Raw genomic sequence first — 12,953 nt, 5'->3', positions numbered from 1 at the left:
GCCTTCAAAACATTTAATAGAGCTTAGCATCTAAGAGGACTCTCTCTAAAAAATTTGGATTCATAGCACTGTCCACAACTGGCAATGCCAATAGTCTGTATTTACAGGAATTCTCTGTTGCTTTGCATAGATGATGAGAAAAATATCATAACAGTAGAAACAATCAGAGCAGATGCTGGAAGCCCTTTGCAGTTTGATCCTCTGCCAGTGTTGTTACCTCGTGTGCCACAAACTAAAATGCCCTCAGTGACATCAAATCTGGTAAGTATTTTTAGCCAGCTGGTTTGTGTAGGGACAAATCAATACAGCGCTACCTAAGCAAACAGATTCGAATATGTCAGGGGACTGTTCAGATACATAACTAGTTTGGATTTTGTATGAATGCTGACTGTCCTTTCTAGCACTTAAGTTCTGTTATTCCTCTGTTGCAAGTTTTAATTCCTGCTTTTCTCTTTAAAACTTAATATTTTATATATGTATTGGACAACCATGTGGTGACTGTTCATTAATGATGTAGTTCTTTCTACATTTCAATAACATTTGAACTAAATTGTGAGATTGGGATTGCGTGTGTGAAATCCTATTCTCACTGGCTTATCTATAGCTAACTCATCAGGCAACAGAGGACAAATCTCAGTGCAGCTGTAAAACAGTTTTTTTTCTCAGACACTGAATTTGACTGTATAATCTGCTTTAGATGATCTGCTCCTAGAGTGGTGAGCACCAAGGTGTTATCTGTTTATTCCATTTTAATTCAACGCTTTCCTTCTTATTTCTTTTTATTCTTTCTTCTTTATTTCTGTCCCTGCCTCTTCTTCATCTTCCCCTTACTGTATGTGTAGTGCCCAAAAACCAGATGTGGCCGCAAAAGCAAAAAGAGAAGAAAAACACCTCAAGTATGTATGTTGGAGAGATTAAAGCTCTGGTATTTTCTATTTGCTGTCGTTATGGTGGGTGGAATTTGATGTTTTTCCAGATCAGTCTGTATTCCAGGAAAGAAGTTTGCAGTTCTGTTCTTGACATAAAATATCAACATACACTGAAAATTTGTTTCGTAAAGCTGCTGATTATAACCATTGTTGGAAGATCCTGTCATGCAAATGAGAAGCTCAGTTGGAAAATATTAAGTATGACATAGCATGGTGGGATACCTTTTCTAAGCACTAGCATTTCCAAGAAAAATGGAATGCTAAGATGCCTATCTTAGATGGGGAAATAATATAACTGAGTATATATCTGGATGTCATGGAAGAAATTAATTTCTTTCCTCCAAGATTATTTAGAAGGACAAAATCTGTAAATATGTATGTATATCTCTGCCAAACAGTAATTTACTTATTTTTTAAATTTTCAGGTAAATCTCTCTCAAGGGTCAAGTAGTGGCTCTCAACATAATCTAAATGGCTTGATGGTGATACATGGGATCCAGTTACAGCAAAGGAATCTGCCTGTAATGGAGAAAACATTGTAAGAACTATCAGTCATCTGTTGTAAAGCAGGGCACTCTCACGCTGAGAGGGATTCAACCCAAAACATCGTGAGATAACTTTCTACAGTGGAGAAAGCAATTCTCAATTATTTTCCTGCTTGTTTGTTTGTTTATTTGTCCTCTATGAAGCAGTATACTTCTAGTACATGTTTTCTGTTTGATTGCTGCTGGTTTACCACTTCGTGAACAGCTGTGGCATTACTGTTGGTGCTAGCTGACATCCTGAAAAGAAATGAAGCTCAGAACGGGATAGAGAAACTGTTTTGCTTGGTTCCTAGGCTATGGATCTAGGCTAGATGTTAGATCTAGGCTATGGCTGTGAAAACTGGTGTTTACAGTATTTTTTTTTTAATCTGTTCTGTGATTAATTTTTACTTATATACTGGAATCTTCAATCAGAAGGTTCATGGTTCAGTGAAAAAAAAATAAAGATAGGCATCTTTTTTTCTTTTCCATCCCCTATTCTTTCCTAATTTGGCTGTAAATTACTTTATATAGTTACGTAAACAAATGAAAACACATAATCTCTATCCACACATAATATTATTCATGTCACATGTAGATGACAGGATAGTTATCAGTCATGCTGACAATCTCTCTTTTGGTTTTGTAATTCTTTTGTTAGGGACCTGGATGACAAACGGCCAGGCTCCAGTTCCATCCTCTCTCCCAGGGTATGGCCAAACCGTCCTCTAGAGCTCAGCACGTCATCCCTGTCACGCTCCACAAGAAGGCGAAACCCACCACCACGTACCCTGCATCCCATCAACACAAGCCACTCTCGTACTGGGACCCCAGGGACTGTGGACGATGTCTTCAGGGGGACTCGATTGTATGTTTCAAAGCCAGTCTTTCACTGCAAGTTACTGTATTTAGAGAACCCAGCTTATACAAAAAGCATTCAGTCGAACAGAAAAAGCGTGAATTATTTGATTAAAGAAATTAACTGCCCATTAAAGCACAATCTCCCCTGAGAAAGCCGAGTTGCTAAAGTTGATGTTTACTGTTCTACAAGCTGTGATTCAATGAATTGCATACATATGTAGGTAGTTTTGCACACAAACTATATACCTCAATCTGTCCAGTACAAGCAAAGCAAATACCACCATCTCTTTCTTGACATCAGCTTTCTTTTTCTATAGCCTGTTTTCAGGATGAACTTAGAAGTCCACAGTTTTTGGAGGTCAAACTGCCTGTTGCTACCCTAGCCCAGACCGGGCTATAAAGAAGGTGCTTATCTTAGATAGGTTATCTGACTGACCAAAGGACTCCTAATGAACTCAGTGAACCCTCAATCACGTCTAGAATATCTTATTTTTGTTTGGCATAATGATCTGACTGAATGTAGTCATTTACAGGGACTACAGGGTATTAGGAAATAAAGCAGGGTTTAATATACTTTTATATTCCACAGGTATTGTAAATTGACATAGTTTCCTTTTAGTTTTGCAGTTTACCTATAAACTCATCCAGCCTGTTATTTTTTGTCATGTACTGTTTAGAGACTTGTGCCTTGTCCCTTTGCAACTGATGTTTCTACTTGCAATATTTTATGCCTCTGTTCCCTTTCCTCAGGCTTCGATCCATTTAACAATTGTTAACATCTCCCCTTTATTACCATATACGTTTAAGTGTATGTAGAGAGCACTAGGAAAGTCTTTTTAAAAATGCTGATTATAGTTTGAAGCTTTTCTCATGTATTTTTACAGAACATCCTTCCTTGAGTCAACTCCAGAACATGTATGAGCTAATGCCTCTCAATCATTTCTAGCACTTCTCAAACATACAATAATATGCAGACACCTTTCATGTGAAAAGGCTTTCATATGAAAAGACTGTATCTAGAAAATAGATTACTTATTCTTTTACATTCTTCCTGTGACTAATGTTTAATTCATTTTGTATTTTGTGCAATTAGACTGGTTTAGCTCCCTTTAGAAGGCTTCTAAAAGCCTCTTGCACCTGTTCCTTCAAATACGCAAACAAAATATGGAGAAGGTAGAAGCCTTGTTTTACCCCCAGACGATTTATTTGACGCTTGTAATAAGTGAAATGCATTTGCATTACATAGCTTTTTTACTTACTCTGCTTAAAATATGGGCCGCTGCTGTTTTCTAGGCTGTTTATCTTCAATCGCTAGGCTAAAGTTAGCAGCAAGCAGTACTTCATCCTCAAGGGTATGAACAAAGAGCAGAAAATAATGCTGTGTCTGGGAATGGGCAGACAAGATTCTACCATTGTATGGTAACTGCCCATGAAGACACCTTTAAATATACACAGCTTTATTCTGCAGTACCAGCTGCGCAGCACACTCCCTCAAAATGCGCTGGATGCATTTTAACCACCAACTAGCTCTTATATACACCCATTACCAGGATTTCTGCTGGGGTACTCGTTCTCAGGCTCGCTTTGCCTATATGCTTCATATTAAACATTCTGAAAACTAGAAGTCCTTGTTAATAGACGAAAAAGATTTCTGCCAAACTTCACCCGCTGCAGAACTCCTCTTAAATACGGTCTCCAGTAATCAGCCCTAACCAGCATCTTGTAGCAAAATTCTGCAACCACTGCTCTTAGTTTTAACATTGTTTGTCTACATAATGCCAAACAAACTGACAACATTGTATGTTACACAATGCCAAACATATAAACTATATGTTTTTTCTGTTCTTATTGGCACATTTCAGTCTGACTGCACATGAGCAGCTGACCTCACCCTCCCCGCTGCCGCTAAGCCGAAATAATCTCCTACCACCTATTACTACCACCAGTGTGGCAGAGCACGTGAGCGCTGCAGGATCCCAGAGGCAAACGGTAATAGGCACAACAATTTTATTATTGGATAGTCTAAAATTGTAATTGCTGCTGATCAAGTTACCTAACCCAAGAGTTCTAATTTGTTTGTTATCTTGTAAGTGACAGCAACTGAAGTAGATGCACAAAAAATGCCCTATCAATTTTGACAGACAGCATCACCCATAATTGAATGCTTTAATTCCAGTTAGTGCCAGCATTTTTTTTCTCCTCATAACTAGGTGTAGAATGATTGACTTGGAAAATTAGCTTTAATTCCTAGGCTAATTATTTTAAATGTACTGCTACAATAAGAAGTAGCCATAACTGTTATTCTTCAATGCAGAAATCTCGAGGGAACTCAAGTCGCGCTCACAGTGTAACAACACACGAAGATACCCACCAGCAGCTACAGGAGCAGCTTTCCTTACCTGATCATTTCTCCAGGCCTAACACAACCAACGCATTCTTGGTAAAGCATGGCAAATTATACCAAATTATCCCAAGTTACTCAATAGGGTGCTTTGACAATTAACATAGGTAAACATTACCCAAGAACCAAATACCACAGGTAATCAGTACCAGGGGGTTCATCAAGTTCACAACTTGATTAGATACTCACAGGTAAACAGAAACATCATTGCTTGGCACCTCCAAAAGAAACAGGACAAGTCATCGTTCAGGGATAACCGTCTCACTATACTCCCCGCAGCCAGCTCCTAACTACACCTATAAGCAGCTGGTGATACTACACTTTTCTTGAAGAATCCAAGTTTGAGATGCTTGTGGAAAAAGCTAAGTGTTACCTGAGGTGTAACATTCAATCTAGCATCTTCTCTGAAGGCTTAAGAAGAACTGTGGGGTAGGAGAGGATGCTTTAAAGTTTTGCATAGACGTTGGGAAGTCATTCCTACAGAAACGCAAGGGTAGGATACTCTTCATTGCTTTCTTGCACAAGTTTGCTGTACTACTAACGTCCAGTCTGTTTCCGTATCAAATGCTCTTGGTTTAATTTATTGAAAAACCTACTCTACTGGTATCTTGTCCTATCTAACAAAGTATTTTTATCTTAAGCTTTAAAAGCTATAATTTTAACAATAGCTTTTAAATAGCTACTGGTTTGGTTTCTGTGTATAATTTCAACATCCTTGACTTAGCAGTTGAGTGTACAAACTTTTTAAAATCTATTTTGAAACAGAATAATTTCCAGAAGTGGTGAGAATGAGAATGCCTTTAACTGGCCCAGTGATCATTCTAAGTAAGAGTGTTATAAAAGTATATTTTCTACTCTGTAGGAGTTGAGCTTTAGGTTGATTTAACCGTCCTTAAACTTGTAAAAGCTCTACTTAGACCTTTACAACATCTTATCAATTAGAAAATACATATGTTTAGGTAGTCTGCATTATAATCTTGATGTTTAGAATTTTTCATGCAAAGATAAATAACTTGAACTGTCTTTTCAGCCAGATCCACAGCACCGCCGTTCTTGCACTGTTATTGATTATAGTAATCAATCTTGGACAAGCAGAGGACCAACAGGTTCAGGTATGGTCATCAGTCATAGAATTTAATAAGATTAAGCAAGAGGTAGGCTTTTGGATCAAGGATGCATTTCTTACATAGGTAATTACATTGAGGAGGTTTTTCCAAAGTTCTACTTCATGTTTTAAATTTTCTATTATACAAGTTTTATACTTGCATATAGAGTATGTTTGGGTATGTTGGGTTTTTTTTTATTACCCCCTAGTATTTTAAATCATTTAAGGAAGCTTAATGCAGTCAGCCCCAATGCTTCTCATGTCAAAGTTAAGAGTATGAGTTGCCAATTTGAACAGGAACTAGCAACAACTACTTTCTGTCCAAGGATTTTCCTTCTGCTCAACTATACAACTGAAAGAAATTGCATTATGTCCAAAAGAAACTTATTTGCATTGTAACTGGAAGGGATTGTACTAGAATTGCACTAGAACAACTCAAAGTATATTTTAAAGCCAGTAACCGTACCAGTACAATTCACATGCATCCTCTGAAATCAGTAAAATGAATCTCATCTAAAACTACTTATTTTTAATTGATCAAAAGTATCAAGGCAGCAGGAAGGCATTTTTGTTGTGAACACAATGCATACTCTTCCCTCCAGTTTCCCTTCACTGCAAAGTCATCTCCTTAAATTGTTTACGGTTAATACACTTTGAAAATAGTCTTCGTATATGCTTCCAAATAGCTACACAGTCACAGCCAGGGTTGTGGTTCTTTTTTTAATAGTCGGAAGCTACAAGACTAAGTTGCACGTGTGTACACAAGTGTTACGGTAGACCAGTGAACCTTACTTATTTCAACTTTACCTTCAGAGATTTAGGTTTTTCACCTCATGGCACACACAAGGTCTGGTCTAGTCAGTTGAGAGGGAGTTTGTTCAGAGATTATAGTAAAGCAAAAGTCAACTTTTGTGCCCTGGAACAGCTTTGCTGAATGCCATCTTTATAACTCTCACCTGAGTCCACCTGGAGCACTCCCTGTTAAGTTTGTATTGATGCCAAGTATCCCCTCCACCTGGAAAGGGCAGCACAGAGCAGGGGATGAGATGCACTTCGTGAAAACTAGGTCTGTCAAGACAAGTTACACTGGGTTCCTTTCATCACAGTCTTTTGGGATTCCTTATGGAGTTGTCAGAATTTCCCACATAAAAATATACTAACGAGATAGGATTGAAGCTTAAAGTTGTACATGATCTCTGTTTATTAGGTCTTCAGCTGCATGGTTCTGTGAAAGCCCGCAGTCGAAGTGGATCAGTGACAAAAAGCAAACAGGGGTTCTGACGTGCCATGAAGAAGTATCCATCCACCTCCAGAGAGTCATGAACCACTTCTCAATTCTGAGCAATGTCAACATTGTTTACAGGGAGTTTTCAAACACCCTTCCGTACGAATAATTATTTTTATACAAATTAAGAAGCAGCTGCCAAAGATTAGAAGGGGTATACTTGAACATTCCATTTTCTACCAGTAGAAGAAGTTACACTCCAGTGGAAGGGTGAATATACTCCAGTGGGCGGTAAAGCCTAACTCCTAGAAAATCTAGCAAACGCTCTCAGTCGTTGCTGTTTTCCCATTACTGACTTGTGACTGGTTCATGTTGGTACAGACAGGTACCGCAGAACCTGCCAGTTTTTCTGTTAGTTCTACAGAAGATTAATCAGGTTTTCCACAGCAGTAGTAACTTAAATTTTTAAAGCTATATTTATATGTCTAAAGCAATATTATACTATCAAAAGCAAGCACGGCACATGATACTGCTTCTACAACTCAACTTAGACAAGTTATGAAACCTGTAGTAATTGCAGCAAATACTAACACAGTTGTGTAAAAACAAGGCAGCAAGCCAGATGAACAGAATGGACAGCTTTAAGGGTAGCACACCACTGACTCGTCCTGTGCTACATACTTATACCTCTTCCTCAGTGACTGAAGAAGGTTTAAGAGGCAAAAAGGAGTCTGTTACTGCAAGTAGTTCCAGACAGTATTCTAACAAAGTACATGGTCTTCCAGAGGGTAATTTCACAGAATAGGTCAGTCTCCCGTTCTAAAAATACCTGCAATTATACAAGGTTTCTGCACTCCGCCATTAAGTTCCACAACCCACAGATGCAACATAGCTTTTAGTAGATGTGTTCTGCACTGTGTGACAGACATACCAGAAGTATTAGCTGTAGTTGGCCTTCGGGCTCCAAATAAAACAAAAACATGAAATACAGGCTTCTCAAAATAAGTGATTAGTTGAAGGTCTTACTCCCAAGCAGTAAGTGCCAGACGACAAATGTAAAGACAAGGCGAGGATAACCGCTTACTGTATTTTAACAAAGTTAAAAGTTTTGCTGCACGAAAACAGTTGTTCCTTTATAATCCCATTAAAGAGCACTTTTTTCTAAATTTCCTTATTAATATTTTCCAAATTACAGTTCATAATGGAAAAAACTTGACAATATTCTTATGAAGTGGCTCCTACTTCCCCACTCTTAAGTTATGCAATCTCTCAAATGTTAGTGGTACCTACAGAACAGTTAATAATTTTTAATCCATATTGACGTTCTTGAGTCCAGTTGATCCAAGCATGCTCTAATCAAAAAGAACAGAAAAGAAAGCAAAGTAGAACTGTGCAAATGGAACTGGGTTAACTTTCCTTTGCATTTCTAGAGGGGGGAAAAAGCTCTGGTCTCAATCTAAATCTCTTAAGTTTGCATAGAGATAAGTTGATGCTAAAGAGAGGCCTCTATTCACTAAACACTTTCAAAATACAGTTTCTCGTAACAGCTGAGACTTCTGGAACGTTGTACAGTGTGTCATTTAGTTATCTCAAGCGAAACGGAGATAAGCGTCCCGTTTATATTGGTGCCATTCCTCAGGGACCAAGCTAGTGTTCTGTAGCCCTCGTGCGTAAGAATTAAAACAATAAACAAACAAACTTGAATAGACTTCTAGTAACATAATGTAGTATTTTATAGCCTAGTGGAGTCTATGTGGTAAAAAAGTGAAAGCAGTCTCATCATAAGGTAGTTTTTGGTTTCTGTACAAATGGTTGACACCAGAGACTTCTCCTGCGCTGTTAAGATACCTATTTTGTATAGTAAAAGTAACGTTCAAGTCGTGTGTTGTGCAACACAATGATATGCTGTACTCTCTCAGGATAATTTTTGGAAGCAGCCAAGTAAAAGGGAACAGAGTTACCATTCTACCTCTAGCTTCCCCCCCGGAAGCTCTATTAAATAGTCAGTTTCTGAATGCTATCACTGAAGCAATGAGGACTTTCACCTCAAAAGTAAGCGTTCACCTTGTGGCTCATAAGCCTTTGAAAGATGATCCACAAAATAAAGCCAGCCTCATTCCTTTGAGCTACAGCAAGTTGAAAACTAGTCACCCTTCACATGCGTGAAGCGGCTTAAAAACAGCTGAAGTAAAAACCTTCAACGTATTTGCACATCTTACAGAAGTACTTCACTTCTGAAATAACAGAACCGTTGACAAATACAACAAAGTAGCTAATCGCTACCCTCCTACAGCAGACTTGACTGCGATGCTATTGAAATAACATGCAATACATTTCTAAGCTTTAGAATGCCTTGCCATGGGACATCACGAACCCTGTACGTACACAGAACCGACTCTGTTCTGTGGATTTTTAAGTTTATTACCTCAGCGCGTTAGAGAATTTCTGCATAGTCATGTACATGGTGCAGTCTCCTGCCACAGGCAATCAGCAAAGGCCAAACATGAGGTGGCCCTTTCATCTAACGTAGCATCACCAGCACTGACACCACGGTTAACGATACAACCGTATTTTCAGCTGCTATAGAAGCATGTAGTATTTACTTGACTTAAATCAGTCAGAAGAGTCAACATGATCAGTTTGTTTTGAACAGTTATTTAGACCACGCAGAGGGCTGGGGAAGCGACATAGCACAGAATTCTGCAAAAACTTTTATTAAATCTGCAATTTTCAAAAGTATCTTTGTAAAACCAATGGAATATCTGAAAAACACCTGTTGAGCTGAAGTGCAAAGACCTTTAAAAACAGCAGAGGGTTTGTTACAAAAAAAACGCATGAGTATCAAAAAGACGTGGTTTCTTTCACCATCGGCTGTACTGATACCCATTAGGTATCAACACAAGTTTAATGAACACCCAGGCATCCCAAACATCACACCACTTCCTTACTGTAACAAAACTTTTAGTCACGAATCTGTTTGATCTCAACTGGAGAGCACCCAAAAGATTCTAAACAGTAGCACCAGAATGCTTTGTCTTTCTCATTCGTGATGCGTTCTGTAGCATACCTCCCAGTCACTGCAACTTCATGCACCCACACTCCAAAACAGTAGTCCAGACAGACTCTGAAGTTCTCCCAAATCCACGTGTTCCCATACAAAATTATACCCGATATTTCAGCCTACACAGTTCTTTATTTCTTTCCTTTCTTGGCTGCAGTCTTCTTTCCTCCTTTTTTAGCATTATTCCCGTATTTTGCTTCCAGTTGGGCCAAAAAGTCATCCATTTCCTTTTTTCGATCTTTATTTCTGCTCTGGGGTGGGGGAGGCATGGGGGGGGTGGGGAAAACAAACAAAAAAACCAAAAGCTTTTACTACTTCCCAACACAGATTATTCTATTGAAGTCCGATAGCTACGTGAAATCTCAGAATAGATTAAACAGGGAATACAAGCTACAGGAGGTACAGTACTGTCAAGCAAAAGCCTGCTTGTATACTCTAGGCTCTATACCTAACTTCCAGAAATATCAAGACAGAAGTAAAGAGGGGCTATTAAAAAAAAAATCACAATATGCAGCTACGAAAAGCAAAGCAATTTCTCCTCTAGACCCAAAACTCTATTACAATTTGAGGAATGATTAAGCATGAACATTCTAGGAAGCCTGCTGGACAACAAGAAAGAAGAAACAGAAAACATTCCTAAAAACAGAACGTAAACAGTATGTTTCTTTCCTCGATCCCCTAAACAAAAAAAAGCAAAATAGTAAGACCTATCAACTGCTACATCCTTGTGGAATCCCTCAGAAAGAAAGAATCATTAACACTCCCTGTCTAACTGCCTAAAACTAGAAGTTAAGCATTTTGATTGCATATGCAGTAAAGATAAGTATATTAGAATAACTCTGTTAATTTTAAAAAAGACACAGGTAATAAAATCCATACCATACCTGACTATTAAAGTACATAGATAGTTAACATCAAGGTCAGATTTTAACCTCAGCAACTCAGAAGAGTTGCAAGGATCTGCAATACAAAGACGCTCAGGGAAAACACAATTATAAGCCAGTAACATAATTATCTTCAACAGATAAAAAAAGCCTTACTTGAATCAGCGCTTTCAAGTCATCTTCTCCACCAAGGCCCAGTTCATCTTTAGTTTTTTCTGCCTCTCTAGCTTCTTTTTCTGCCTAAAATAGCAAACCGTTTTTTTAAAAAGTATTTTGCATGTTATTTGACAAAGTCTTATAGTAGTTACCAAACATTTTATTTTGCATCTATATATAAATAGCTGCAAGGAAACACGAACGGTTCCCAAGTTTGGCCACAGATGAGAAATCAGTCAAAGAGAAAGCCCATTCTGGTTCTGCAATTTAGCAGAGCGGGACAGTTTTTTGCTGTTTCACAATGCTGAACATGATGAGATGTCCACCCCCATCCCTGTTGCCCCCACCCACATTTTTTTTTGTCTTAGCGGCTATTACATTGTCTTACATTGGAGAATGGTTACTGGGATGTGCATGTACACATAGTCAGAGTGTCCTCCCCCCACAAAAAAAAAACCCTACAGGTTGGAGAAAAGGTCCATTTAGTCCAGAATATTATTTCACACTTGCCAAAAGGCAAGTATAATATATTTCCACCCCACACTTAAGTCCAGCAACTCATGGCTGTGTAAATAAATGCAGGAACATGCTAAACTGTAATAAGCCACTGTGTATAATAATAAAATAAAAGAAAGAAGTAATAGGCAACAGCCTATTACGACTCAAAAGCCTTTCACAACAATTTGGGGGGGGTGGAGAACACAGGTGACAATGTGAACGTCAGAGATACTGAGCAAGATCTGTAACCCAGCAATCCTGTGGCAAACATTTGTCTTAAGAACAGTTACATTTATTTCTACCAAGGGAGATTAAAGGCTTATAATAAATAATGTTTCCCTTTCGTCCCTGATTGATATAACCTACCCGCCTTTTCCTTGCAATCATTTTCTGCTTTGACTCTTTCACGAAACTTTTGTAGGTCGGGACTTCTCCAGAGTCAATGGCTTTTTCTATAATTTTCCGTATTCTTGGTTCATCTGTATAGTCCACACACAACACAGACTCCATTATTCTGTCCATGTCACCCTCAAAATCCATATACGCTGCTTTAATATCAGCTAGCTCCTCTTCTGAATCTTTATAGCTCTTTTCGAAGTCTTCAATATCTTTTATTGTGATCTGCAGCAAAAAGGTGACACTTCTTGAGTTACAGGGTTTATTCACCAGAAGGATTTAAGAGACAGCATAAAAAAAACCCCACAGTGTTTTACACGAGGCTCATAAAGGAGACACGGCTACCGCTCTGAAGCGGCGGGCTTCCCCGCCCCGCTGAGGTGAGCCCTGCCGGGCCCCGCCGCCGCTTCCCAGACCCCGGCCCCGCTCTCACCTTCTTGAAGAGCAGCCGCCAGTACTCCTGCCAGTCCCGCTCGCCCCGCAGCGCCTCGCCCTCCTCGTCCACCCTGCCCTGCTCGTCGTACACGGCGCGCTGCTCCGCGTCGCTCAGGACGGCGTACGCCTTGCCCAGGATCTGCGGAGACGCAGGGAGCCGGTCGGTCGGTCGGTCAGTCAGTCAGGGGCCATCACCACCGCCGCCCTCCTTCCCGCCCGCGCTCACCTGGAACCGCCGCGTCGCCTCCTCCTTAGCATCGGGCTCGGCGCGGTCGGGATGTACGCGGAGCGAGGCGCGGTGGTAGCCACGGCGGATCTCCTCGGACGAGGCCTCCCGGCGGACGCCCAGAACGCGGTAGAGGTCGGGGGAGCCGAAGGCGGCCTCGCACTGCTCCAGCAGCCCCATCCCGCCAACGCCGCCGCACCGCCCCCGCCCGCCGCCTCAAGAGCGCCAACCGCCGCCGCGCCCCGCCCGCCT

At 40.0% G+C, this 12,953-nt stretch overlaps 2 protein-coding genes across 5 annotated transcripts in view; one reads left to right on the top strand and one right to left on the bottom strand.

Annotated features, from left to right (window-relative positions):
• Positions 1-8,749, top strand: part of FAM149B1 (family with sequence similarity 149 member B1) — a 15,194-nt gene extending 6,445 nt beyond the window's left edge. Inside the window, exons 8-15 of one of the 2 annotated variants that reach the window (XM_075154078.1) lie at positions 131-261; positions 843-896; positions 1,355-1,467; positions 2,115-2,321; positions 4,177-4,303; positions 4,629-4,754; positions 5,746-5,827; positions 7,028-8,749. In XM_075154078.1, coding sequence (XP_075010179.1) covers positions 131-261; positions 843-896; positions 1,355-1,467; positions 2,115-2,321; positions 4,177-4,303; positions 4,629-4,754; positions 5,746-5,827; positions 7,028-7,101 — 914 coding nt within the window. In that variant the 3' untranslated portion in view covers positions 7,102-8,749. The remainder of the gene's footprint in view (positions 1-130; positions 262-842; positions 897-1,354; positions 1,468-2,114; positions 2,322-4,176; positions 4,304-4,628; positions 4,755-5,745; positions 5,828-7,027) is intronic. The other variant, XM_075154079.1, reaches the window with a different exon arrangement.
• The window catches only part of DNAJC9 (DnaJ heat shock protein family (Hsp40) member C9), an 18,330-nt gene extending 5,377 nt beyond the window's left edge, over positions 1-12,953 (bottom strand). The window contains exons 1-5 of one of the 3 annotated variants that reach the window (XM_075154110.1): positions 12,702-12,953; positions 12,474-12,614; positions 12,011-12,265; positions 11,147-11,230; positions 8,969-10,357 (exon numbers count right to left, since the gene is read on the bottom strand). In XM_075154110.1, coding sequence (XP_075010211.1) covers positions 10,238-10,357; positions 11,147-11,230; positions 12,011-12,265; positions 12,474-12,614; positions 12,702-12,881 — 780 coding nt within the window. In that variant the 5' untranslated portion in view covers positions 12,882-12,953 and the 3' untranslated portion in view covers positions 8,969-10,237. The other 2 variants (XM_075154112.1, XR_012674225.1) reach the window with 2 other exon arrangements.

Source organism: Calonectris borealis, chromosome 7 (assembly GCF_964195595.1).
Source record: "Calonectris borealis chromosome 7, bCalBor7.hap1.2, whole genome shotgun sequence".
Taxonomy (NCBI): Eukaryota; Metazoa; Chordata; class Aves; order Procellariiformes; family Procellariidae; genus Calonectris; species Calonectris borealis.
Note: the sequence above shows the minus strand (reverse complement) of the source record. Positions and strands in the feature narration are given on the sequence as shown.